The 27,186-nt window shown below is 43.9% G+C and overlaps 1 protein-coding gene across 11 annotated transcripts in view; it reads left to right on the forward strand.

Moving 5' to 3' along the window:
* LOC136678622 (discs large homolog 1-like protein) overlaps positions 1-27,186 on the forward strand; it is a 105,597-nt gene that overhangs the window by 37,824 nt on the left and 40,587 nt on the right. For 5 of the 11 annotated variants that reach the window (XM_066656676.1, XM_066656680.1, XM_066656678.1 and 2 more), the window contains exon 4: positions 15,297-15,461. In XM_066656676.1, coding sequence (XP_066512773.1) covers positions 15,297-15,461 — 165 coding nt within the window. Of the gene's footprint in view, positions 1-15,296; positions 15,462-20,324; positions 20,433-26,141; positions 26,422-27,186 lie in introns of those variants that run through there. The other 6 variants (XM_066656686.1, XM_066656675.1, XM_066656679.1 and 3 more) reach the window with 3 other exon arrangements.

Below are 27,186 nucleotides of genomic sequence, written 5' to 3' on the forward strand. Positions count from 1 at the left end.
ATTTCTTTAAATCAGAGGAAGGTATCCTGTCCAAACATCAATATCAGCATCAATAGTGTCTGGTCATCTACAGAAAGGAATTAGACTCTCGAACCACAGCTTCAGATTTTCACTGCTGAAGCCCAAGCACTGCTCCTAGCATTAGAGTATGCAGAAGCAGTTCAACAAAGAAGGATACTTGAATGCCCAGACTTCAGATCGTATCTACAGGCACTCAAATCCCTCGAAACCAACCTCCCAACAATCCTAAATGTTCTACAGGAAGTGTACTGCTTAACGCTACCGAATTATGACATCATCTTTTGTTGGATACCTGGACACTGTGGACTCTTAGGAAATGAAAGAGCAGATCAAGGGTCCAAAATGGCCTCATGCAGCCCAGATCGGATGTTCCAGATTCCACCATAGACGTCAGACCTATAAAACAGACCTTTAGCAAGGACAAGTGGCAGAGTGAATGGGCTACATGCCAGGACGGTAAATTACACAAAGCGAATCACATTATTAGACGGAAACCGTAGACCTACCTTCCAAAACAAGCTGGGACTAACCAGTGTACACAAGATGCTGTATTGGACACACCAGATTAACTCAAGTATCTAGTAAAGGGAGAAGCAGCCCCATATTGTGCAAAATGCCAAACTCAGCTTACGATAAAACATTTAATGCTGGACTGTATTGATTTTGGCCACAAGAGGCAACAGATCCTAACGGCGAAGTCCATAACAGAACTATTCAACAATACGAAAGCATCTACACTCCTAAAATTCCTTTCAGTAACAAAATTTATTGTAAATTTTACAGTAAAATACTGGCAGCAAAGTTCCCAGCAATTTACCGTATTTTTACAGGAACACTACTGTAGTTCAAGTTTACAGAATACTACTGAAATTGCACAATACATTGTTTTACTGTAAATATTTAAATCTAGAGTAAATCCTTTCAGCAGGTTTGCAAGGCCTTTTACTGCCATTTACTCAGAAACGGTACCTTTTACAGATGAACACTATGATGAACTTAAACAGATGGCAGCTTCAACATATCATCTAAAATAAAACTGTATTAGTAAATCAATCCCATCTTACTGCTTTTCTTGGCATGAATGTGGCCCTATGGGGAGGTATGGCATTAATTACAAACCAACTAACATCCCACCAACCGGCACACGAACCCAGAATCATGAAAATGCACAGGAGGATTTTGGGAGGTGGGAGGGTGTGGGGTTAAAACGCCATTAGTCTCATTGTCTAAGTCGGACGCAATGACATCAGCGTGTCCTAGTGGATCGTCTAATACCCAGACCCTTCTTCATTTTGGCGTCATTGGCTCTGTCTGTAACTGCCCTGCCCACCATTAGGTCTGGATGACCAGTGGAGTTTAACCCTGAATTTTTGAAAGCTTCTGAGAGCTTTAATAACGGCAGGAATCTTGATCTACAACAACAATAACACTGAGTACTTCAGGTGCAGCCATTGTGGTCGTAGATGTTGAGTTGTGCACACAGTTGATATGATCTCCACTCAGCTTGAGCTTTAGAGCACAGCGTTCGATTCCGAGTGTCCCCTCCCTAGCTGTGAAGCAGTGGAGATATGTTCTCTAAAGTAAAACCATCACGGTTCCATTAGTGTGTGGTCCAGAACCGATCGTGCAGCATCAGTGTCTCAGCTCACTAATGCATTCAAGGCTGAACGCCTTCTAAATCATCACTAAAACCTACTAAAAGGATCCATCTTTAATTTCCTCAGGTCTGTTATAGACAGAGTGTTTTTAAGGTGGACTGAGAGTTGACCTTTATCTCCCACTACGCTGTGTTTTGGTTTCTGTTCACAAACGTCACAAAGTCACAAGCAGGGTTGACCAATCAGCTTCCAGCACCTTTACCTCTCGCCTTATTGGCTGCTCCCTGTACACCCCCCCCCTCCCCCTCCTCTCTAGTTCATGTAAACATGTTGGAAGTCACTCCATTATGTTTTCCTCCCACCCACTACGCTACCCACTCTCAGGATATTCTGTCTCTCTCTCTCTCTCTCTCTCCCCCCCCCCAGTCTTAGCTGACGTAGAGCACCCACACTATGTAATGAGAGGGAGAGATATTGTGGGAAATTGAAAGACAGAGATTGAATGAGAGAGAGAGAGGGACCATGAAAAACACGTTGAATGGAAATGAAACTGAGGAGGGAGTGGGTGACTGAATGGAAATAAGTGAGATATAAATGGATTGTGAGAGAGAGGGAGATTATCGGAAACTGAGACAGGTTAAAGGAAAGTGAGACTCCGGAGAAATTAATGTTTGAGAGAAAGATGCTGAAGGACAGGGAGAGGAAGAGTGTGTGAGAGAGAGAAATGCTTGGTCGCCCAGCTCGGCTGTGACTGTGCCCATGTGATAAACCCCACGCTCTGTTAGAGCTTTGTCCTCTCTCTCTTCCTCCCACCCTCACTCAATCTCTCCTCCGCCTCTTCCCTGAATCCCTCGTTCACCCCAGCGCTCTGCTGTGTGCTCTCATCCCTCTCCCTCTCTCTCTCTCTCTCTCCATCTCTCCTGGGGAACAGAGCTGGCTTCCTCAGTTCCATAAAAGCTGGACTCTCTCTCTCTCTCTCACACACACACAGCATGCCTCCCATGGGGCCTCACTGTAAACACCTCCGCCGAGACAGACGGCTGTGAGCGAGCGAGCGAGAGAGACGCACGGAAAGGCAGCGGACAGACCCGGTTACTTTGCGGAAGTGAGGGAGAAGAGGAGGAGAGGAAGAGGGAACGAGGGAAGGGAGGGAGAGAAGCGGTGTCGGAGGGAGAGGAGGAGAGTGGTCAGGAGGAAGGCTCGCTGGATGAGGGACAAGGTCTGGGTGGCCCAATGGAGTGAGGCTGAATGGAGTGAGGGTGGATGGTGCGGGCGGGCAGCAGCAGTGGAGGAGGTGGAGGGGCTGGAGGAGGAAGCCGGAGGGGCAGGAGCCGGCAGAGAGGCTCCAGGAGGCGAGCATCCGGCTCCTCGGCGGCCGAGCGCCTCAGCTGCCCACGCCGGGAGAAAATGTCACCCGGCATCAAAAAGCTGGACTGCTTCTCGCCCATGCTGTGCCACTGTAAAGTGGCCTGCACCAACAGCACCATCTCCCTCATGTTCGGATGTAAGGTGAGAGAGAGAGAGAGACCCACGCTCCCACAGCGAAAAAGCATGTTGGGTTTTGCTGTGGTTTATTGCTCAGGGCTTGTGCTTGTTTGAGAAGTTTGAATGCATCCCTTGGGGGTTGAGAGAAAAGTAACTTAAAGTAACACTTGGTAAGATCTGTAATTTGTGCTACTGGTCTCCGCCTTCAGTGGCATAGTGTACTTCACTTTTACAGCACTGTCCTGAAATCAAGGGGGAGGAAGAAGGAGTTTTGGGGGTTCCTACCCTTCTACAAAATTTACATAGTGTTGTTTCTGCAGTGCTGAGCCCAGAGTAGCAATGACAGAGGCACTGTTTTCCTTATTACAGCTCAGTGGAACATCGCAATGAGTTTGAAGCTGTAATTTTAAGGTAAAAATGTTACCTAGTGTTCCTTTAAAGCAGGATTTCTACACTTAGCTGGATAACTAGGGACCAAAATCAACTCATGTCCAATCAGAAAAGAGCTCAAATACCTCAACTTTGGTCTTAAGATTTGGCTAACTGAGAAATCCTGCTTTGTGAAAAACACCCCTTAATTGGTTCACATCTCTTTAAAAGAAAAAAAAAAAACATGTTCTAAAAGTGGTTCTATGGCATCGCTCAGAGTACCTTTTCAGCACCTTTATTTTTAAAGATTGTGTTTGATTTTGTGTATATTGTATACACCACATATCTCCAAAATACTCCACCTTAATTTTTCTTAGAGTAAAGAGATTTAATTCCAGAACTTTCCTAGCGCTTTTGTTGGTCCCTAAAACGTTATAATTTTCACGTATGATCTGAGGAAGCTGTAATACATGGCTTTCTTTTGACAATGATTTTGAAAAATTATATAAAATATCATAAATGCAATCTATAAGTCAGTAGCCATTTTGGAGTTAAATGTGACCTTGCCTTGGGTCACTGCCTGTGAGGAGTTTGGTCTGTTCTCCCTGTATCTGTGCAGGTTTTCTCCTAGGGCTCTAGTTCCCCCCCAAAGTCCAGTCAACACATGTTGGGGTGTGTGTGTGATACCTTGCACCGAGTCAAGCGTGTGTCCAGTGGGTTCCAAACCCACCGTGATCCTGTCCAGGATAAAGAGGTTAGAGAATATGAATAAATGGGTGAGCTGTTTTTCTACATCAGCTTACTTGTTCATAAACTCAGAGGGGGGTGATTGTGGTTGGTCGGATAGCATTTTGTTCATTAATTTTTTTTCATTGAGTCAGTGTTATGTTTACGTGGAAAGTGGAATGAAATCTGAGAGGATTAGTGTGAAGCTGTTAACTGGAGTTGATGCTGGAAACTGAAAGTTGAGTAAGTCATGTGTAAAGTTATAATATTTGATGAGGAATTATGAAACATTGGATGCTTATTATTGAAAACTGGCCAGTGGTCTATAAGTCTGCATCTGTCTTAGTTGTCTTAGGATGGGTGTGAGAGTCCCCTCAGATGTCTGTGGGTATGTTTTGATCTGAGGGAGCATGTAGTGGCGGGTCTTTGTTTGTTTGTTTGTTTGATGGACAGAAAAACAGCTTGGTGTCTCCCAGAAAGCACAAACGTGGCTGAGAGGAAAAATGAAATGGAATGAGCAGTCACTGAATTGTCTACTCCTTATGGGCAGCACTACAGGTTAGTTTTGGTGGAGGGTTGTCCCACACCAAACAAACCTAGACAGGTGGTTCTGTGTGTATGGGCACTGTTTAAAATGGAGCAGGAAGTTAAAGTAAGAAACGTATTGACCTTAATTACAAAATGTAATTCATTGCCTTGGGTGTCTGTAATTTGTAGGCATATTTACCTATTGTTTGGCCTTTGTTTGTTTGTTTTTTATTGATTAATCAATTATATTATATTATATATATATATATATTTATATTTATATTTGTTTTGGTCCCTATAAACCAAAACACTGAGTTCTGTATTTCTGCCTTTATCATGGGACAGAGGTTCAGAATATCTAGATCATTTCCCAAAAGGAGCTTCAACAAAAACAGACCCTGTAAAAACAAAATGAGATATAGGATGGCAAATGTGCAAAAATACTCTCATTTAAAATGAGTAAATACATTAAAGGGAACTTGAACACAATTTAAAGGTGTGATGCAAGTTTAGTCGCAAATCTTTGTTTTTTTTTTTAAGCCCTGTCTTAGAAGTAAATTTAGAATTATTAATATAATTTTTTCATGCTGCATTCAAAGCTGTTTGCTAGATAATCTGAAACTAAACACTGAATTCGTTGCTATTTTGCCTGTGTCATGTGACTGCCAAAAAAACACCATCTACAGGACCATTCTTCAAAATGGAGGTACAACAAAAACAATTTCTGAAATTTCCTTCGGGATCATTCATTCATTGTCTGTAACCGCTTATCCAGTTCAGGGTCACGGTGGGTCCGGAGCCTACCCCGATTCACTGGGCACAAGACGGGAACACACCTTGAAGGGGGCGCCAGTCCTTCGCAGGGCGACACACACTCACACATTGATTCACACCTACGGACACTTTTGAGTCGCCAATCCACCTACCAACGTGTGTTTTTGGAGTGTGGCAGGAAACCGGAGCACCCGGAGGAAACCCATGCAGACACAGGGAGAACACACCAAACTCCTCACAGACAGTCACCCGGAGCAGGACTTGAACCCACAACCTCCAGGACCCTGGAGCTGTGTGACTGCGACACCTACCTGCTGCACCATCTTTCGGGATCAGTAAAATGTTATTTAAAAACAGACCCTGTAGAAAAATTATTGGGACGTTGGAAAGCATGCAGTATACCTTGCCTTAAAGAAAACTTAAACATTTAAAGATGTGATGCCATAAAGAGCACATTATTTAGTTTCATTGCTGTTATATATATATTCACCTTAAAGATATTACCTTAAATATTTTCATATCAGTTCAGTCCTGACTACTGAAGTTCACTTGATATTTTCCAGCTGTATTTCCTTAATGTTACCATTTACAGTGACAGTGCAACTGAGTGTCAATCACGAATTCCAGCAGGGAATGTTTTCAGCAGATTTGTGCAGTTTACATTGGACAGTAAGCAGGAATAGTAACTGCAATTGCTCTCTAACAATCTGTTTTCCCTGATATGTGCAGATCCGAAGGGATTGGAGGCTTCATTCACATTCTCTGGTGCTTTAATCAGTCCAGGACTTTCTGTGCTGTAGTTAACCCTCTCCAATCCACTTTAATCACTCACTCTGGTGTGTTCCGATTGGGGTTGGCTGTATTAGCTGTGGAACTGGAGGGAAAACTTAGCTGTAATGAGTGTGTCATAGGACCGCGTCAGCTCAGGCATCTCTGGAGACACAGAGGACAGCAGGAATTATCTCTTCTTCATACTCTTCACTCACTTGCTCCTCCAGGAAACATGAGGAACTTTGTGGTTTGCCTTGGGTGCTTAGTGGATAGATACAGTTTGGTGCAATTACCAGTGTAGATCCTTCTGAATGTGTTTTAAATCTGTTCACAGGAATACAGCAATCTTAATTCGTCATTAATGCTGAGTGAAATATTCAGTGCTTAGTGAAATGTTCAGCGTTGTTGATATCTTACTGATCTATTTAACATTGATTCCATTCTTTGAAAATAATATATAAAAACGCAGGAATATTATTCACATTTCAGTTTTAAGAAGAATTTTATGAATTTACACTTAAATTTTCACTTACATTTAAACCTGTTTGTTTGATATTCAAAAATAACATAATTTCATTCTGATTTTCCGCCTCTATCCTGGGACCGGTATCTAGATCATTTCCCAAAAGGAGCTACAAGACAAACAGTCCCTGTAAAAACAAAAAGGGATGTATGATGGTAAATGTGCGAAGAAACTAGGGGTGGGCGATTGCCCTAAAATAATATCACAACATTTCAGTGTGTTTTGGCAATAACGATGTTCTTGATGTGACACAACACTGAAAAATACATTTAATTATTTCAAGAGCAAACTGAAGGTTTTATTAATGTTAATTATATTGAATATATTCTTACATAAAACCATGGTTATTGTACATCTGATATTTTGTAACCAAACCACCTCCACATGACTGAAGTCACTCCCCTTCTTTTTCTGTGACTAAATGACTTATCCAAAATATGTCATGCGTTCTTTTACATAACTGCATGATGTAATTTCTACCAAGTTAGAATATCACTGTAATCACGATATAGATATTTAAATTTTTTCTTTTTCCTTTTAAAAATTGACGATTTTAACGCGTTACGATACGTCACACCGCTAAAATGTACCTTCATTTGAAACCATTGAATACATTTAAAAGAAACTTGAACACAATTTAGGGCGGCAGCAGGTTAGTGTCGCAGTCACACAGCTCCAGGGACCTGGAGGTTGTGGGTTCGATTCCTGCTCCGGGTGACTGTCTGTGAGGAATTGGTGTGTTCTCCCTGTGTCCGCATGGGTTTCCTCCGGGTGCTCCGGTTTCCTCCCACAGTCCCACAAAGTGTCCGTGTGTGTGTGTTGCCCTCTGAAGGACTTGCGCCCCCTCCAGGGTGTGTTCCCACCTTGTGCTCAATGATTCCAGGTAGGCTCTGGACCCACCGCGACCCTGATCTTGATAAGGGTTACAGATAATGAATGAATGAATTAATTGAACACAATTTAAAGATATGATGCCAGTATAGTCGCAAACCCCTCTTTTCTAAGCTCAGTCTTTAAAGTAATGATTCAGATTTATGATCGTTTTTCATGCTACATTCAGAAACCGTAATTAATGTTCATTTGACCAGATGATATTTGACAAATCATTGGGATTGATCCCAGATGTCCATTATTAGATTGAATCCAGGCTTTTCTATATGTGATCCCCACTGGCCCCTGGTCTGATTAGTGTGTGCTTCCTAGCATATGGCCCTCCACGCCACTTTATCTATGACATTATCCTCTTGGTTCCTGGGAAACTCTAGCCTATGGATTACATCTCATCTGCTGTGCTGTGGATTGAGGTTTGATTAGAGTTTGTCATGAATCTGGAGCTGTTAAGATCTTTAGATCGCCCGTGCTGCACCAGACTTTTGAGGGTTAACCCCTAAATAATACGAGACAGACGGGCGTTTAGTGCAGTAGAGCCATGTTCTTTGGAGGGATGTTTCAGCTCTGTACATATTGATGCACCTGTATTACATAGTGTCTAATTGTGGCATGATTAATGCAGCTTCATGCAACGCTGGGCGTTCAGACACACTCCTGGTTACTCACACACTCACACCTGTGGACAGTTGGTGTGTGGACCTAATGGAAACAGAGCCGTGTAATAAGGGACGATAAGAGCCCAGACTTGTTGCGCATGAACTGTCTTTTTGAAGTAGCTGCCAGTGATGTCTAGAAAGGAGGACTAAACTTCTGATTATAAAGATGTAAAGGTCCATCCTTTGATGTGTAACACATTCAAGACTGCTTTAATCAAAACTGCCACCCAAACAACACCAAACCAGAAGACACAAGCTGCTTCACTGTTTGGAAAACAGAGGAGGGAAAGACTTTGAAATTAAATTAAATGCTGAAAATGAGCAAGTCTAATTTACCTTATTATCCCACTCCACAGAGGCCTGTGTTTTCTCAGTGTTCACAGGCACCGGTGCTAAAGGCCTTTCTAAATGCGCATGGGATTATTTTTACTTGCAAATGTGAGTGGAGTGCTTAGTTTAGAGCGGTGCTCATTCAGCTCTGATGGCAGTTCTGGCAGAGTCTCGCTGTTAATCTGGACATTACGAGTCAATCCCACGTGACTGGACTCTGGCATCTGGCCGCGGGGCGTTTTGAATTCAGCTCAAACAGCGTAACTTTTAAAGGCTTGATTATTTTAATCAAATGTGGCTGGATACGAACAGAAAAGGAGTGGGTTTCACGGGCTTTGGGTTTCAACGTTATATGAAAGGAATGATTATTATTGTTGATAATAGCGTAGTCTAATTTATGTCTTAAAAGGGCGGGTGAATATTAATTTCAAATCCTTGCTTTTTTCAAAACCGAAAGGAATAAGAAAGCGATTATGTTGATATCATATTGCATGCTGTTGCCTATTTAACAAAATTCTTAAAATCAAAACTACTTTTAGAAATGAAAATTAAATGGTATTAACGGTAGTGTCGCAGTCACACAGCTCCAGGGACCTGGAGGTTGTGGGTTCGATTCCCGCTCCGGGTGACTGTCTTTGAGGAGTGTGGTGTGTTCTCCCTGTGTCCGCGTGGGTTTCCTCCGGGGTGCTCCGGTTTCCTCCCACAGTCCAAAAACACACGTTCGTAGGTGGATGGGTGACTCAAAAGTGTCCGTAGGTATATGTGTGTGTGTGTGTCTGTGTTGCCCTGTGAAGGACTGGCGCCCCCTCCAGGGTGTATTCCCATCTTGCGCCCAATGATTCCAGGTAGGCTCTGGACCCACCGTGACCCTGAACTGGATAATCACTTACAGAGAATGAATGAATGAATGAATGAATGAATGAATTCTATTTTCCTCTTGATACAAGGAAGGAAGACCCTTTAAAGGTTCTTCCCCCACTTTAAAAGATCTCCTTTACAATCTTATCTTCATAAGGAAACAAAAATGGCTTCTGTTTGGTGTCTTTGTGGCACCTTGGGGACATGTTCACCCCATTTTTCCACATGTGAACGCATCAAACACTATTGCAGTCCCCTCTAAACCGCCATGTTTTGAACAGCCGGTTTGTTTAACCCCGTCTTTGCTCGTGTGAATGTGTGTCTGGCGCAGTGATCGGGGACGCTCAGACCAGAGGGCGGTATGACATTGCACTTGATGTAGGAAGAAGCCCGAAATCAGCATGGCTCATTTTGTCCCAAGTTTTCTGATGTAGGCAGCCCACAATCTGACTGGGTGGTCTTATTTCATAGAGTTCATCAGTGGGCTTCAGATTTACGCATTTATCTGCACATACACTGAGTGCATTGTTTATGGTATGTCCCCTTTTAGAATATACAGTTTACAAATTGCAGAAATTACTTTTCATTCTAAAATATGACAGCAATTATACAACTTTCAGACTGTACCTAATATTAGATTAGGACCTCCCTGTTATTTAGCCATGAAAAGAGCCTAATTAGCCTCATGACAGCCGTGACTGTTTTACATCCGTCTCCAGAAACAGAGATGGGCTCTAATTAGGAAAATGATTGAAGTGCGAGTGTTTTTTTTTGTGATTAATCCAAGGGCGATGCGTCCAGATGACAGTGATGTATGAGGGTCCGTGCGGCTCTTCCGTCTGCTCCTCTGGTAAATACTAATTCCTTTGTCGATTGTCCTTTTCTCTCAGGACACTCTGCTCTGTTTTAAGCCTCTTTAGGAGACGGGAGCGTTCTACAGCTTTGGTTTTCCCCCTCGTTAACGGGTAAAGCACTGATTTAACAAAGACAAAACACTACAGGCCTCTTCATAGTCATGAGCTATTGGCAGATTGGTGAGTAACCACTTTAATATGGCCAAGAAACCAAAACCTCATCACATTATAAATTAGCAGTACACTCTCTTTACTCCGGCATCTGTTTGCTAGCAAAAGAGTTGGCTAGTAATCTTCTCCTCCAAACATGGTGCGCTCCAGTGATGTAGAGTTAGCAGAATCTCTGAAGAGGGCTTCTCCTGGAAAAACACTTCATAGATGATAATATAACACTCAGTACTAGATCTGATCTGTTGAGTTGTAATCTCCTGGTGCGGTGCTGGTCTAATTATGGGAACACCTCTAAGCTAATAACATTAACTCTATTCACTCCCTGATGAATGGGAAAAGCTGTTTGAAATGCAGTCATCCAAGGGCACCCTCTTAGTTTAGAGCAGTGGTTCGCAACATTTTTTCCTGGAGTGTGCTTTCTGTCCCAGACATTTTGGGCCTTACCCTACTCCCAGCGTGCAGGATACATCCGATCAGCTTCTAATAACCTCATTAACAACCTTCAACTGAGCAGAGGTAGGGGTTTTTAAGCCAGAAATATGCACCACTAGGTACTGAGTGCACAATTGTTCATACTCGGAAGTGTATTGTTGTGTATTGACTGCCTTACAGGTGATTTACACTGCAAACCTTAAATCCAATCCATGTAACATTTCTCCTGATGAGATGTTGAGAGTGTAATGACACCTGGAATCACTTGCAATATGTAAAAGACATTTAGAAATAGGTTAAATATAATTATAATATTCAAATATACATACATCATGCTCATTAAGAGAAATACTTGATATATTTCTCATAAAACCTGCCAACCTTGTGTTTCTCTTTGCTATTGGACGAGACAAAGCATTATTAGCTTGTGGCGCCGGTTCCTGACACAGTTTCAGAGAGTTTTCAGGCCCTGGGGCTGGACGAATGTTCTCTGCAGGTCGGTTTGCAGTGTGGGCAGAGGTTTTCACTGAATCACTTCCAGCTCTTAATGGCGCCAGAGCAGGTGGCGTATCTCATTAATCTAATTCAGCTTTAATTCTCTCTCTTGGCGCACGTGATTTCTGGGTCTTACAGCCACGTGACCGTCCTGAGCTTTTTGGTTTTATATCAAATGCTGAAGTATGAGGATTCGCTCAGTTTAACTACTCCAATAGTTATTAACGTGTTTATCTCTACCATGTTTTTCCCTGCCATCCAGAGCTCTCAGCATTGAGAAACATGTGGACGATATATGTGCCTGTATTATCAACAGGGATAATAAAAGGTACAGTGAGTATAAAAACAAGAATATGGTTTGAATATTTTAGCTGCTCTCTCTGTTTTTTATAGATATTAATATCTTAAAAAGGCCTTAACTAAGTTAGATCTGACTTAAGGTCCTAGGCATGAAATCAGGAAAAGTACGGAGTGTTCACAAAGTAGATGGAGTGAATCAACGGCATGTCATTTGCATCCACATCTGTGATCTTTGCTATGATTGGTCGGCTTATCAACAGATATGCAAAACAGAGGCAAAGAGGCCACTTCAGAGGCCTGCTGTCAGCTTTAAATAAAACTGCGTGAATCACAGGGGCTACCTATAGAGGAAACTTGTCAGGGTGCTGAGGAGCCTGTTGCCGTGGCAACTGTGTCCATCCCCTGCCCGCACAGGAGAGACTTATCAGCCGTATTCACCTTCACCGCCGTCAGAATAAACCACTGCCTTACAGGGAAGAGGGGGTGCGATTTGATCGTCTAGGAAAGTGCCACGTCACAGGGGCATTCCTGTTTTCATCTCTGAACTGTAATGAATGAAGTATTATTAATATTGTCCAGTCTTAGTTCCTTCTGATGGCATCTGTCATCTCCTGGTGGTCCTAAAATGCCACAGTAGACACTACAAATATGTTGTTTGTAAATACCATTACTCATTATCCATCTCACCTCAGAGCAAGCAGCTGTATTAGTGCAGTTCTGTTTGTTTTCACTGTTTTTGCTTGTTTCTCTTATTTCTCCACTCTGGTTGTGTCTGTTTTAGTCCAGTTCTGTGATTGGAGAAACACGGACGAGGGGGCGGGGCAATGCTAAAGTCTCCTCCTCGCTGTACATGAGAAGTGGAGCAAAACTACAACGGCTCATTTTATCCCATGTTTTTTTATTTAAGCAGCCCACTAATGACAGATTGAGTCTTGTTTCACAGTGTGTGGGTTGGTGGGCCCCACGTACACAGATTAATACTGATGTGCTCAAGCCCTGAACTAGAGATTTCTTCACATAATAAGTCCTCTTTAAACTGACACTAGGAGTAAAAAAAAAAATACACAGGTCGAGTGGGAGTTTATGATTGTTTTTTTCAGTACGTTTAACCTGTTATCTCTGTTTTATAGTTAAATTATGTCCACTCTTCTTTTTGCATCTTGTTTCCCCTCAAATCTAGTGATTTGTGTTGGGGAAGGTATCAAAAGCAATCACAGTTCAGTTTCACTTCACAGTTTTCAAACTTGACCATCAAATTTTTTTTCTTACCGTGCATTTAAGGTTCCATATGTAAATGATCTCTTTTCTGATAGGCTGCCCAGCATTGGGCCTTAATCACTTCTTAAGACACTCCTAAGACTTCATCTTGAATGGGTGGGGCTAAACTGCTGGAGGCCGAATGAGTTGGACATGTGTAAACGCAGTGGCTTTGGTGACATGATAAAAACCAGTACATTTTAAACCATTTCATATAGAAACTACAGGGCGAATGGGTCCAGTATGAAACACATCATTCACAAATCTGTATAAAACTCATTAATATCTAAAAGCAGTGGGTTCCTCTGCCAGTGCTGAGCGAAGGCTGTTAGTCACAGAGTTTGAATATGCAGGTGTACTGTTTAAGAGCTCATGAATATTTTCCATGCGTCTACTTACCTCCGTCATTCGCTGTGAATAATTTTCTGTCAGTAATGTGGAGAGGGAGGCGTAGCACAGGCTTATACCCAGCTCCTCGACACTTCCTCCTGATCTAGTCAGCTGTGAAAAGGCTGGGCTGCATCTCCTGCTCCAAGATTACCATACATTTAGGGATTACACTGTATGCTTCTCTGTTTCCAGGCTTTTTCGGCTCCTGAGTTTGTTTCCCAAGCCTCCTGCAGGTTTTTTGTTTTTGTTTTTCCCCAGATGTCTGTCAATTTCAGTCCAAAATTAAAATAGATCCAGTCCAAAATTAATTTCAACAATACTGTGATAAATTGAGTGCCACTGGAAAGTTAAAGGAGAAGTAAAGGACTTTTGTACCAAAAGGCAGCAGACCATATTGTGGCAATATAGAGTTAATTTTTACAAAGAAGCATGATGTTGCTGTGTAGATCCTGAATGAATCTGTGTATGATCTGTAGAATGGGTCCCACACACTTGTGTGATGCAGGGAGAGGGTGGTGGGGACAGTGATGCTCTCTATGACTCCTGGAAGGGCATGAATAAAAGAGAGGGGTGGTGGTGGTGGGGGGGGGGGGGGGGTAGAAATTCTGATGTATCCAGGCTATTAGGCTCAGCTCAGTTTAGTCTTTATTGTGTCTCAAGGAGAAAGTTGATTTGCAGCAGTCATCCACCATTCAAACAGAGTAAAAGACACACACATTATCTTCCCTTGTCCTCCTTGTTCACCAGTGTAAACTCACAGGGGATAAATGGGCTTTTTAATCTATTACTGCGTATCTTTGGGAGTGTAATGGAAGATGATGATACTTTGTATGCAATGAGTGATCTGATACTACACTGACTTCAGCCTCATTTAAATGCAGCAGAGAGGATTCCAGAGAAGTGTTGTTCTCACAGCAAGACAACGTCCCCGGTGTTTGTGCTCATTCAGAAGCTCTGCATCTTTTAAGGTGGAGCGGTATATTTGAGCAGGAAACCGACTGTGGCTTGTTTGTGGTTGAGGTTTTACTTGGCTGCAAGTTTTTATTCACTTTGGTTTGAATTACCACAGAATCTCATGTATGTTTAGATTTGTAGCACATTCTACATACATTTAATTACATGCAGGTAGTGGTCTCCTGAATTTGGAGTCAGCCCGTGGATAATTGTAGAAATTGATCACTTTATTATTTAGATCAACATTAAGTTCGGTGTCAGTGTAATGTTTGTTTTAGGCCTCGTCCACATGGATCCTCTTTTAGATTTTGAAAATATCCCTGTCCAGACGACTACGAAACGGCTGCATTATCAAGCCTGTCCAGTAGGGGGACTTTATTTTAAGAGAGACATCAAAACACAACGACGCATGAGAGAAACAGAGATGTTAATCTGAAATCACTTCATACTCCTTATGTAGTGCACTACGCAAGTCATGAAATTACTGACTCTAGACTCTTTAATGCTGCATTATATATTTCTAATACAGCAAAACTGATATTTATTCTTATGTGGGAATCTGAAATCTAGTGCTAGCTGCATGTACATTGTTTGTAGTTTAATGAATTATGTACTTCACTGTAGGGGAAGTGAGGACGTATTTGTGTTCTAGTCAGAGAGAGGCACTGTGACGTCAGCTTTTCTGAAAAAGAGAATGGTGCCAACAGTGTTTTCAAAAATCTTCACCTTGGAGAGTGTTTTTAAAAATAAACAGATGTGTGGAGGGGGTGGGGGTGTTGTGTTGATAATGTAAATGCTTTGGAATAGTCCGGATTACGGTCTCATTCTTGTAGGAAGTGCCCTTGAAAGCTGCGATAACGTTCCTTTGACCGCTGGCTCACACAAGTGTCCTCTTTGTGTTTGTATTCTGCAGAAGTATCGCCACCATGACGAGGACACATCTCCCCAGGAGCAGAGCTCTCCTCAGCTCACGGATGAGGCCCCGGGCCCCGAGCTGGTCCAGGTGGCCGAGAAGAACCTCTCCCAGATCGAGAATGTTCACGGCTACGTGGCCCACGCCCACATCTCCCCGATGAAGGTCAGACTTGTTGTGCTCTGCTCTGGGCTTTTTAATAAACGGCTTGTAGCTGCGCTGTCGCTGGCGTTATGTTTCTGCGTGCACCTCAGAAGTGGGTGATATGATCGTAGTTTATCGTTATTGTGATATATTTTGTTGTCGCTGTTGGAACAAATCCTGGTGTCTATTAATTTTGTTTTAAATTAATTTGAAAATAGCTGTCGTCGTTCACTCTGTGTCTGAAGAAATGAACCAATAGAAATGATCCAGAACTTTACATTAACTTTCACTGAAGGTTAAGATGGTAAAGTTTTTTGGTTTGTTCCCACTGCGACAAAACGATAATCTCTACGCGACAGTGATTTAGGGCCCAAAACAAACAAAAAAAAAAATTTTACTTTTATTTATTTGATATTTTGAGTTTGATGTCAGAAATGTTGGCATATTTCAAGAATATAGCTGTAATATTTTATAATAAAGTCACGGTAGACTAACACCTTCAACTCCTACAGTAAAAATACAAGTATTCTCTGTATTTCAGATGACGTGGTGCCCTTTATTTTTCATAAATTATGGATTATGGACTTTTCTCTCAAATAAAAAGACTTTTCTCAAAACGAATTTCCAAATTTATACTTGAAATATTACTTTATTCTCAATTTTTATATATATATATATATATAATATATATGGCCCTAAACTGCTGTGGTTTTGAGTTATTGAACCCAGATATTTTAAGTTTGCCATTTTGTCTTTGTTTGTCAAAATATCATGATATGTATTGGGTCTTTGTATCATGATGTTTATGATGTTTTTGCCATATCGCCCAGTCCAGATGTTGCCACACCATCCTGTTTAATTGAAAGCACTCACACACACACACACACACACACACACACACACACACACACACACACACAATCCTGTACACAGTGTAAGGAAGAAGAGTGAACAGGCTCAGTGCCAGTGTGTTATTGTGGCCCTCCCCATCCCCCCCACCCCCACCACCCATCTCACACAGACACTACAGTGAAGCGAAGTGAATACCACTGATGAGAATGTGCTGTGTAGTGTGAGAGGAGAATTATTCAGTGGGAGGACGATTTTGCTGCTGGGGTTTTCTCATCCCCAGTTTGAATATATAGGGCACGTTCCTCCCCTCATGGCTGCTGCATGATTGTTATTAATAGCGTGCAGCGGCTAATAACACGCTCTCAGAGCCCAGGGGCGGCTCTCTGATCCGTTACGTAGCCCAGTGCACCCTGATCCTGATCATGCAACTCAGGGACATAAGAAGCTACGGAGCTTGCACGTCCCGATACACCGTGTCTCTGCTTCTTTACAGTAGCCTGCTATAGCTTGTTAACACACACTTGACAGATACAAACGACGGCGGCCATGTTTAAGCCTTAATTTTAACACCTGTACTTTCGTCCTTTTTTATAGATACATTACAGGGTCAAAAAACTCCTCCTGATGAGGGAACATAGCTACTGAGGACAATCAGATCAGTTCAGAGGCGAGTGCCTGCTTTATAACTGTAGTTAGTGTGATGCTAATGCTAGTTAGCTTCAAAGCTCCAGTGTAAGACTTAAGATGCAAAGATTTGTAATATTTAAAATAGATGTTCGATGAACCGTTTTAAAAAGGAATGATAATTGATTTAACTGCGCAGAAGAGATTTAAATAAATAAATTAAAAAAACTCAACACATGCAGGCCTCGGCAGGCTGGGCTGGCTACATATGTGTTTTCTGCTTCTTTTTCATGTGGATGGATATAAACAAACTGTGGGCAGCCTTGTCTTTCATCATGATTCTCCAGTGCTGTCATCAGCTCTTAAAAAGCAGATTCTTTGCTCACTATGCTCAGTGTTTTGTTTTTTAGCTGTGGTTGACCAACCACACCCACAGCTTATTATCTCTTTCTCATTTTCTCTCTCTCTCTCTCTCTCTCTCTCGCCAAAGTGAATAATCACATAAATCCTCCTGGTAGTATTTACACATAATGGATTTTCAACAGGTAGAATTTAAAGGTTATGACTTGCCCACTCTTAACATGAGTTAAAAATTGTGGGTGACCTAGAGGTGACACCTGGGCTCTACGAATAACAGTGTCTTTGACCGTTTGTGTGGCTCCACTGAGGCGTTTTACTCAAGGTGAAATCCAGTCACGCTTCAGTCTACTGACCGAAAGGCAGAGAGGCATTTTTAAATGTCCAGAGGAGGAGGAGGAGGTGTGTGTGTGTGAGGTTCAGACATTTACGAGTGTTCTTCTCAAGCCTGCTGTGCTCCACTGCTCATCTCTGCTGTTAGATTTATGACCCCTCTGTCCTCCCCCGTCCAGTATTAACCACACACACACACACACACACACACACACAAAAACACTCTATGGTTGGCAATCCATGTCTGCCTCCTCTCATAACTCTCTGCTCCCTCGACCCCCTTCTCCATTGATGAACTCATCCCTCTACTCCCACCACCTCTCTCCCTATGCCCCCCCCCCCACCCCCAATTCATCATTCTTCTGCCATGAACTCATCCAGCAAAGGCCACTCCCCTCCTCAGAATTAAGATTTAAATTAATGATTATTCCTGTAATCTCAGCACTTATTTAGTTATTTCAGCACCTGAATCATTAGACTTTGTTCATGTCCCACTCACTTTGTCCTGCCACAGCTCCACAATCATTTAAATGTCTTTCCATTACTGTGCTGTAATACAACTAAAGCAATGTCGCCCTCTGCACTTCCTGGAGAGTATTTCAGTCTGTCAGATTGACCGTCTGGATCATTTTGTTTTTGGTTAATGTATTTATTATACATTGTTTGATCCCTGGTATCACCCAGGGGTACGGTGGTCTTCCCTGTCCCAGGTCTCCTTTACAGTGTTGTCTCCAAACTCGTGCCAGGCTTCACCCACCAAAGGATATTGTCCAGACCTTTCAGGTTTTAAGGTGCATTAACATTTAAGCATAGAAAGTTAACATTCTTGAGGCACAATTTTATGATCTGGAGGCTACCAACCCACAGACTGTGAAACAAGACAACCCAGTCAGTTTGTCAGCTAACTAAGTCAGAAAATGTAGAATAAAAAGTGCCGTTCTGATTCTGCTCTGCCTCTGACGTCATGTTCAGAGACTTTAGAATTGCCCCGCCCCTTCGTCTGAGTCTCTCCAGTTTAAGGTTTAACAGAGCAAAACAGACACAATGACGTTGGAAATATAATAGCACTGGATAGAAACTGAGAACAGAGAATAAAGAGAACAGAGCGTCCCGCTACTCACTGCTGTGCGCTCAGGGTCGGGAAAAACAGTGAGCGGCTCATTATCATTTAAAAGACAGGGGGAGAACACCGCTGTGGGGTTTGGTCCTTGTGGTGTTTTGACCAAAGAAAGTCATAAATGTTTCAATAAGATCCAGAATTCTGTTCCCATTTGAGAAAGTGGAGAATTAATGTCACCATTAAATGATTATCCAAGTTGAAAGGCTCTTAAACATGTGGCATTAAACGACTCTAAAAACCTTGTTTTTTGAAGTAGAGGAAGCCTTCCCTGCCCTGTGTGCAGCTTATAAAGCCCTGATGCCTGTAAGTTAATTCTAAATTGCTGTGTCACGATCCGCCCGTAATCGACGTCCTCAGTGACTAAGACTCTGTTGACTAATCAGAACCCACTCACTCTCGTCCTCCGAGGCTTATTTACACCAAATTGTCCTCAAGCGCAGCTTGCCGCCGAGCCGCCCACCTCTGCCGGGGGTTGGGTAGAAGCGCAGTAGCGGAGGCGAGCGTTTAGGGTTGAGTTTTGACGAGCAAGAACATCTGGGACGGGGAACGGCACCTTCACGTTGTCACCGAATCTCCATCTTGGGTTTGATGAACTGCTTCAGGTGCTGTTGTGACTGCTGGGGTACACTCACATAGCCGTGCACCATAAACAAGCCCTTATCACCCGCTCTGATTAATCACCCGCCGTCGATGTTTGTCACAAGACGAATAGTGTGGGAGGAGAGAAACTTCTCAAGGCAAAGTGCTTGATGTGGTGGAGAGCAGGGCTCCATCTCCAGCCCATTCACTCATCACTGAATGGAGCTTTATCGCCCTCTTGTGGGTTACCTACGTCAAGGCAGTTGCGCTTTGGTTCCACCTCTGGAGCAGGAAGCAGGAATGCTTGTTTGTGCTTTGCTTTGCTCGCTTGCGTTTGAAATGCCATCATGTTTTAAGGTTTTTGAGCTGTGGGTTTGTAGAAGATCTAGATTCTACTGGATGTAAAGCTGAAATCTGAAGCCAATTTCTCAGACGTGGGTTCAGATCAGTGTTGGACTTGCGTTTCTAGCAGAGATGCAGTATTAGCTTGAACCAGACCCTGATGTTTAGTGTCTAGAGGTGCCAGCTTTGGTAATATTGCTTATGATTATTAGTTTCTCTTGCTGCAAACTTCAGGATCTGTATTTAAGCCTTTGCTTCGTCCTGAAGACCCGCATGTTACTTCATCTTGCGGCTTTTCGGACGTTCAACACCCAAAGACTTAATCTGGCTTAATTTGTGTCTACGAACCTGGCCTTTAACATTTTATATCCTTACCTCAGCATCCTTCTCTTCACTCCCACTCTCTGTCTCTGTCCATTAATGCAGTGTCTCTAAACCCTGGTCCTGGAGGTCCCTCTGGTCATTAACTGCCCCCTTACTGAGCCAGAGTGGGTGTTTAAAAGCAGGGAAGCTTTACAGTGTACAGGGCACTGGGCCTCCAGGACCAGATTTGGGGAAACTCTGCTATAACGATCTCTTTCTGTCTGTAAGCTGGACTGTGAGTTCTCTTTTACGCCTACCAGTGCTGTGTGTGTGTGTGTTGTGTCAGAATAAGCTGAGTTGCCCCCTCCCTGTAGGTTGAGTCGCTGGAATGCATCTTCGACGGGCCGCCCACAGTGGGGAGCGAGGACAGCCCTCCCCCCACCCCTGCCTCCCTCTATCCTCAAAGCCCCATGAGCGTCCAGGTAACGACCGCAAACCCTCCCCCGGCTTCTGCCTCCAACATGGGAACTGCCAGCAGCCATCTCTGTGTGCTGTAGCTGTGTCTCGTCCTTTGGCTGTCAGTGGTGGTCAGTCATCTGGTCATCTGCTGTTGTCTGGTCCCGTTACACTGCGCTCACAGTAGGCTTAAGGAAGATACTTCATAATTTGTATGAAATATGGGGATAAATATGTTTATGTTCATATGTAGATATGTGTCCATAGAATAACAATGAGCTACTAGTTTCTCATTTTTAAGGGCACATTTTACGTGAAGCCCACCAACCCACACACTGTGAAACAAGACCACACAGTCAGGTCTCTGTGTTCTAAGTGTGGGATAAAACAAGGCGTTCTGATTCTGCTCTACTTTTAACGTCAAGTGCAGAGACTTTTGAATCACCCCGCCCCCTTGTCTGAGTCTGTCCAATCACAGCGCAGGACCTGTGTTTATGTGAGTGCGCAAAGATGAGGTTAAACGCAGTGAAGCAGACGAGTGCCGAGAAATAAGAGCACTGAGTAAACATGGATAAAACGAGAACGGAGAAGAACGAGAACCAAGCGAATACCACTGCTGTGCACTCAGGCTGTGGGTGAACAGCGAGCGGCTCGTTATCATTTAAAGGAACAGGCGCTGAAACCAGACGGGGAGAATGCTGCTGTGGGATTTTGGCCAAAAGCAGGTCACTGTCCAGTACAGTTAACACATACTTCACACCAATACTGAAAGAGAAGAAACAAGTACAGAGATGACCTAGAGGATGTCTGTACATTCCAGTAACTGTGCCTCATCATGTTGTCAGCAGTGTCTAGTCATCCGCTCATGCGGTCATCCAGTTGCTCATGTCCCGTAGATGTAGCCGCAAGCTCATCCTTGTGGTTGAGGGCTTTGTGGCGATGCTAGATGGCGCAGTTCCCAAAGTGCATGAATTTACAGCTCCTTTACTGTCAACTTCCCTGTTGTGTTTTTTGTAGTTTCTTTGTTTGTAAATGTGTGGGGGTCTTATGGTGGTCAGAGGAGCATGAGCTTGAGTTGAGAGAGCTCCTGTCTCAAGCTTCTGTCCACTGACTGTTGCTTCCTTTGTAAATGTGACCTGTCAGAGCTGATGTCCTTGAACATTAAAGCATGTTTTTTTTTAATCATCTCCTGAACAACATTTGCATGAAGTGTAGAGTGACATGACATCAGCACACTATAGTGACCCCTTGTCTTGCGTTGAATGATACAAAATGCGATGCTATGTGAAACTACAGAAACTGTCTTGTTGATTTCCGATGGATTATTGCCCGAGGACCATGTTTTAGTGGCTTACTGCTGTCTTCTAAGCAGACAATTAGAGTTCTGTTCCTCTCTGGGGAATCTCACAATGCTACACCTATAACTGCCCATTGGCAAAACTCCTAAACACACATTTTGTCACATTGAGGACTGTAAGTCACACTGGATGAGTGTTTGCTTTTTAAAGAAATGCTGAGAATGTTCTTGTCAGGTTCTGCATCCCGTACAAACGATCAGCCTTGAGCCTCCCCGCTTTCCCGTCTGTGACGTCAGCTCCACCACGTCTCCCGTTTGAACGGATAGACCCTCGCTTTACAGAACCCTCTCTCTCTGTCTTTCGTCAGAGGGGACGGTGGGTCGTGGGCAAAGAGTACGAATAGCTGTTGCGCAAGATCCTAAGTGAGGAACTCCACATGCGAGTGGACGGGGTTTGAGGAAGATAGAGAGGTCGGGGGATAAACAAGTGGGACACACGTCAGATAGCGTGACCGGCTTTTGTTGTTGGCTTTTCTTTTACGGTGAGCGCGAGGGGCCAAAAGGAGAGAGGGGGAGAGACTTTAACAGCACTGAATTAGCTGTGTCAGGAGAGAGAGAGAGAGAGAGCGAGAGAGCATTCCAGCTGAAGTCTGCTGACTCATTTTGGAGCTGGATAAAGGCAGACTGAGGTACCTGCCTTGCCCCGAGCTCACAGCCCTGCGCCACACCGAGAGGGAGGGAGGACGGGAGGGAGGAGGTGAATAAAGCGGCGTGGTAGGGATGCGGAGATTGTGAAAATCTCTCTCTCTTTCTCTCTCCCCTCTGTCTCTTTCCATCTCTCAGATTCTCACTTTTTTTCCTGCCTCACTTTTCTCGCTCGCTCGCTCTCTCTCACTCACTCACTCTCTCCATCCCTGCAGCAGTGTGCGTCAGACAGCCACAGCCTCTCTATCTATCTCCCTCCTCCTCTCTCTCTCTCTCTCTCTCTCACTCTCGCACTCTCTCTCTCTCTCTACCAGCCAATCGTCACAGGTTCCCACAACCTGTGAGGCATGATTTTGTCGCCGTTTCACGCGAGATGCCTGCTTAAGGTTGGATAGCTGAGGGTGTACAGATACTTACGCACTCACTCGATTTGGCCCCCACCCACCCCTCCCTCAACCGGCCCACCATGCTCAACTCAGTGTGGTACGCCAAAAAGATGGGCCGGCGCATCATGGGCACGCTGAGGAGGACCAAGAGACTTCACCTGCACTTGTTGGTAAGTCTGGAACATTGCAGCGGGGGGCCAGAAATGTCTGGACACACTTGATTAGAAAGTGTGTGATGGCATCTCTTATGTCTGCAACCCCCACCTCCTCCGTATTCCGTGGTCACTGGCTTTTTGGAGATTGTTAATCTCTGATCGAGAGCATCGGGTCTGATCTGTTGCGTCCTGTAACTGCGCAGCTCTCCTGTCTTTGGTTTTTCTTGATGAGAGCACTTGTTTTCTGAGGGGAACAACGCGTGGGAAAGCCAGAGGTGGTAGCTTTCCTTGCTTTGCTGGAGCAGAGGTGCGTCATTTTGGAGCGGTACGTCATTGCCAGCAAAAAGGCTCGGTTACAGCCTCAACATTTTTAGGTCTAAGCCCTTGTTTTGCGGGAAGTGGACGCTGCAGTGGGAGTTTTATTGCGGCAGAGCGCCAGCGATGTCCAGCGTGTCTGTGCTGTCTAATGGGAAAACGTGGAGGCACATACCTCTTCCCCCTGCTGCCTGGCAACCTGCGTGCTCATGTCATGCAGCAGTGCTCGCAGTCTTTTATACACACACACACACACACACATGCAGCCAGCTGTGCTCACACACACACACACACACACACATAACATACACACTGATTACTTGCCCTGTAAATGCCATGTTATTGTTGTGATGCTGTATTCTTAATGATGCATGCCATATTTTTGCATGTGAATTCCTACACTCCGCATCTCTACAGACCTCAGTGTAGAACTTATCTGATGCCTAATCTGCTGTGTGTATTTTGCCTTGTGTTTTGATCTACAAATAACTCCCTCCAGCTAATTGGGCCCTCCCGAGACCCTCTCCTTTCCTGTGTATGAGTAGGAAGAATCCACTTGCTTTATTTGCGAAGTGTTGTAGCTCTCAATATCAAGTTTGGCTTTTTGATAAAGGGGTAAATTATGGAGCACACTGCTCGGAATTAAAGGGGGCTAATGGGGGTTGGCTCCTCCCCTCACGTAAGGTAGACGGTGGATGGCTTTTATCACAGAACATTTTGGGTAGAAGTACTGTGCAGGCAGCATGTGTGGGACTTGGCAGAGGCCATTCAAGTGATGACCTGTTGTTGTTGAAAATAAGAAATAGGTTGTTGGTTGTTGTTCATCTGGAGAGGAGGGTATTCCAGGTATTTTGGCCAGTGGACTGAGAGGTGACCAAAAGTGCGTATAGTTCCGGCTCCTAGGGCTGGGCAATTAATTTAAAATCGACATTCAACAGTTCTACTCAACTTCTATATCTTCCCTATATAGATTTTTCTTTTAATTCTTAATATTTTGCTAATTCTGTTAATGTTTTCCACTGTGTGGTCATTTACTTTCCTCTGAAAACCACACTACCACCCATGTAGTCATGTGATCCTGCCTCATAGAAGCGGCATGTAGGAGAACCTAAACACAGAGGCCGACCGAGCCACTCTTGTACTCTTGTTACAGTTCGTACCAAAGCAAACACAGTCTTTCTCTTTTGGACATGTTTTGACTTTAGAAAACCTTAAAGGTGTCAAATGTAAACACTGACAACAAACAGTTTTTGTGAGAAAAGTTAATCCCACTGGTCTGTTTAACACTTAAAGCGCAATCACACAAATATGAACAGTGCATGGCTGAAAAAAAAGAAATGGACAAGCTCCAGGCAACATAGAAAAAAATAGATACCTGAGCATATTTACAGAATGAATAAAAAAAAATTTACAGGGGGTAAAAAAAAAAATAATAAAAAGATAATGGTTCGTTAGTTGTAATCAAGGTAAATTTTAAATTAATCGTGATATTGATTTGAGGTCACATCGCCCAGCACTGCAGTCTCCCCTGTTTTGGCATCTACCATTTGGTTGGTGCCTCATGGATGTGCTGTTCGGCTCTGGTACGGTGGCCTAATTGACCATTAGCAAGACAGACGAACTCGGCTTGGCTCCAAAAGAAAAAGAAAAAGAACTGAAGGGCTTTAGCGGTGCTCTCATTAGTCATGCACACTGTGTGTTCAGGGGTAATCGCGAATGTTTTATCGATGTCCTGCCATATCTGTCGACAGCCGTGCTATTGACGCTTGACACTTTTTGGGATTGCTGTCTCAGAATCGATAGTTAAGACCAAAACGAAGACAAGTGACATGCGCCATGTTGTCGACTTGCTCCCTGCCTCCAGTTTGAAAGATGGGCAGAAGAAAAGCCGTGGCTGTCCCATAAATCACAGACCTGCACAATTATGACAAATCATACTCGAGCCAGGGACTTGATGCGTGAGCGCTTATGTTTTTCCTGCCACTCTGCGCACTAATGAACATGTCAGTAGACGAAGCCAGTCAGCTTGTTTATGTAGAGTCTGGAGCGAGCCAGGAGAGCGGAACCTGCTCGGGAAATCCTGCTGGCTCTCTCAGATGTGCGAGCGGTTGCCATGGCTTTACCTCCCGCAGGAGAGCAAGAGGAGCCTGGTGACAAAATTACCAACTCTTCCAGCACCTGTGGCACATCTCAGGAAGCTTCTACCCGGAGCGGCCCCTTTGGAGCACCGGCTGTCGAGAACATCGGCTGCACGTTGCACACCGAACGGGAAAGCGAGAAACGACCTGGCGGAATGCTTAAGACGACGTCTTAGTTCATTCATCGCTGAATATGATTGGTTTTTCTGTTTGGTCTCTTCACCAACGCTGGGCGCTTGTTTCTGACGAGCCATGGGATTAGATTTGTTACGACGATGCGGTCACGGCCTAGAGACAACGAACTTTTTGTTCAACTCAAAACAGTGAGGACTTGAGCAGCCTGCTGTAATTTGATTGTCTGCGCTCAGATTTACTGTTTGATTGATGACACCGTGGGACAAGGGAGCGGATTGCTAGAGGAGTACGAGCTCTGGAGTTTGATTTACCATTGGCAGCTCGTCATGGAGCATTGCTGCTGACAAAGAGCAGATAGATGTGCGCAGATTGTTACAGTTTTGTCTTTTCTTGCTCGGAACCCTCTCTCCCTGCTGCACTGGGTGCGGCTCGGTGGCTTGGTGGTGGGCGTGGGGGAGTGTCTGAGGAGCCCCAGGGTCATGAGGACGCTGCACAGATGAAACCACCAGATACAGCCGACACAGGAAGCCACTCTCATAATTAAGGGAATCATTCGGAAAGGCTTTCGCTCTCGCGCACTCTCTCGCTCTCTCTCCCCCGCCTTGGGCTTGTTTCTCCTGGTCAGTGCCACGCTCGATAGCTGACGGAGCGTGTTGGTGATGAACTACATCTTTGGTGGCAACACCTTGTACTCCAGGGGGAGTCGAGGGGGCAGCACCAGCTCTGCCCACGGAGCCCCTGTGGGACCCAGACTTCACAACTGGTCATTGCGCAGCTCCTCCGAAGAGCCAGCGGACACGAGTCCGACTCGCTGGAGCCGCCTCCTGACTGTTCTCACGCGCCTCAGTGCGTTCACCAACTGCGTTTCTGTGAGGTCCACCGAGGTAAGGTCAGCGGGACCCTGAGCATGTGGACGAACAACCAGGGAAGCTTTGAGCTAAACTTGGTCTTGTTCCCGTTGACAGTGTTATTTTTACGTCATCAATGAATATTTCAAATAGTTGCTTTCCAATAAAAAACATCAAGCTACGTTTTTGTAGATCTTTAGTTCACTACGTCGTGTGAAAACAGCAGCTGTCCTTCACATTGTATGAATATTTCATGATGAAGTGACCAATAGATATGCTTTAAATTTTTTGACTTCTTTGGGAAGTTAAGAATTTATTTATATTTTTCCTTCCCCTTTGAAGTTAGTATTTTTGGAGACACGTTATTCATTGGAGAGTGAAGATGTGTAAGCTGAGGTAATGATGATTTGTAAGCTTGAGTTTTAGTTGTTTGTGTACAGAAGACTTCCACACAGCCGTATTTGAATTTTGAAGAACGGATTTCATGAAGAAAACAAGCCGAAGCTGAAGATAATCAAAAAGGTTTAGATTTTTCACTGGCAAGTGGTGTGGAATTTAAAGGAGGCATATTATGAGAACCATAAAAAACAGATCACTTGTTCTCTACATGCGCACAATATTGCATGTATATAGAGCCTTTAAACCCACACACTGTAAAACAAAAAAGTCTGAGTAAAAACAGAGGAGGAAGAGAACAGAGTGAAAGTAGCTAAAATCCAGAGCTTCTGATCCTCGCCCCTCGCTGCGGTGCACTCAGGGTTGGGGTAACAAAGTCAAATTGTTATTTTATTAATTAATTAT

Source organism: Hoplias malabaricus, chromosome Y (genome assembly GCF_029633855.1).
Source record: "Hoplias malabaricus isolate fHopMal1 chromosome Y, fHopMal1.hap1, whole genome shotgun sequence".
Classification (NCBI taxonomy): domain Eukaryota; kingdom Metazoa; phylum Chordata; class Actinopteri; order Characiformes; family Erythrinidae; genus Hoplias; species Hoplias malabaricus.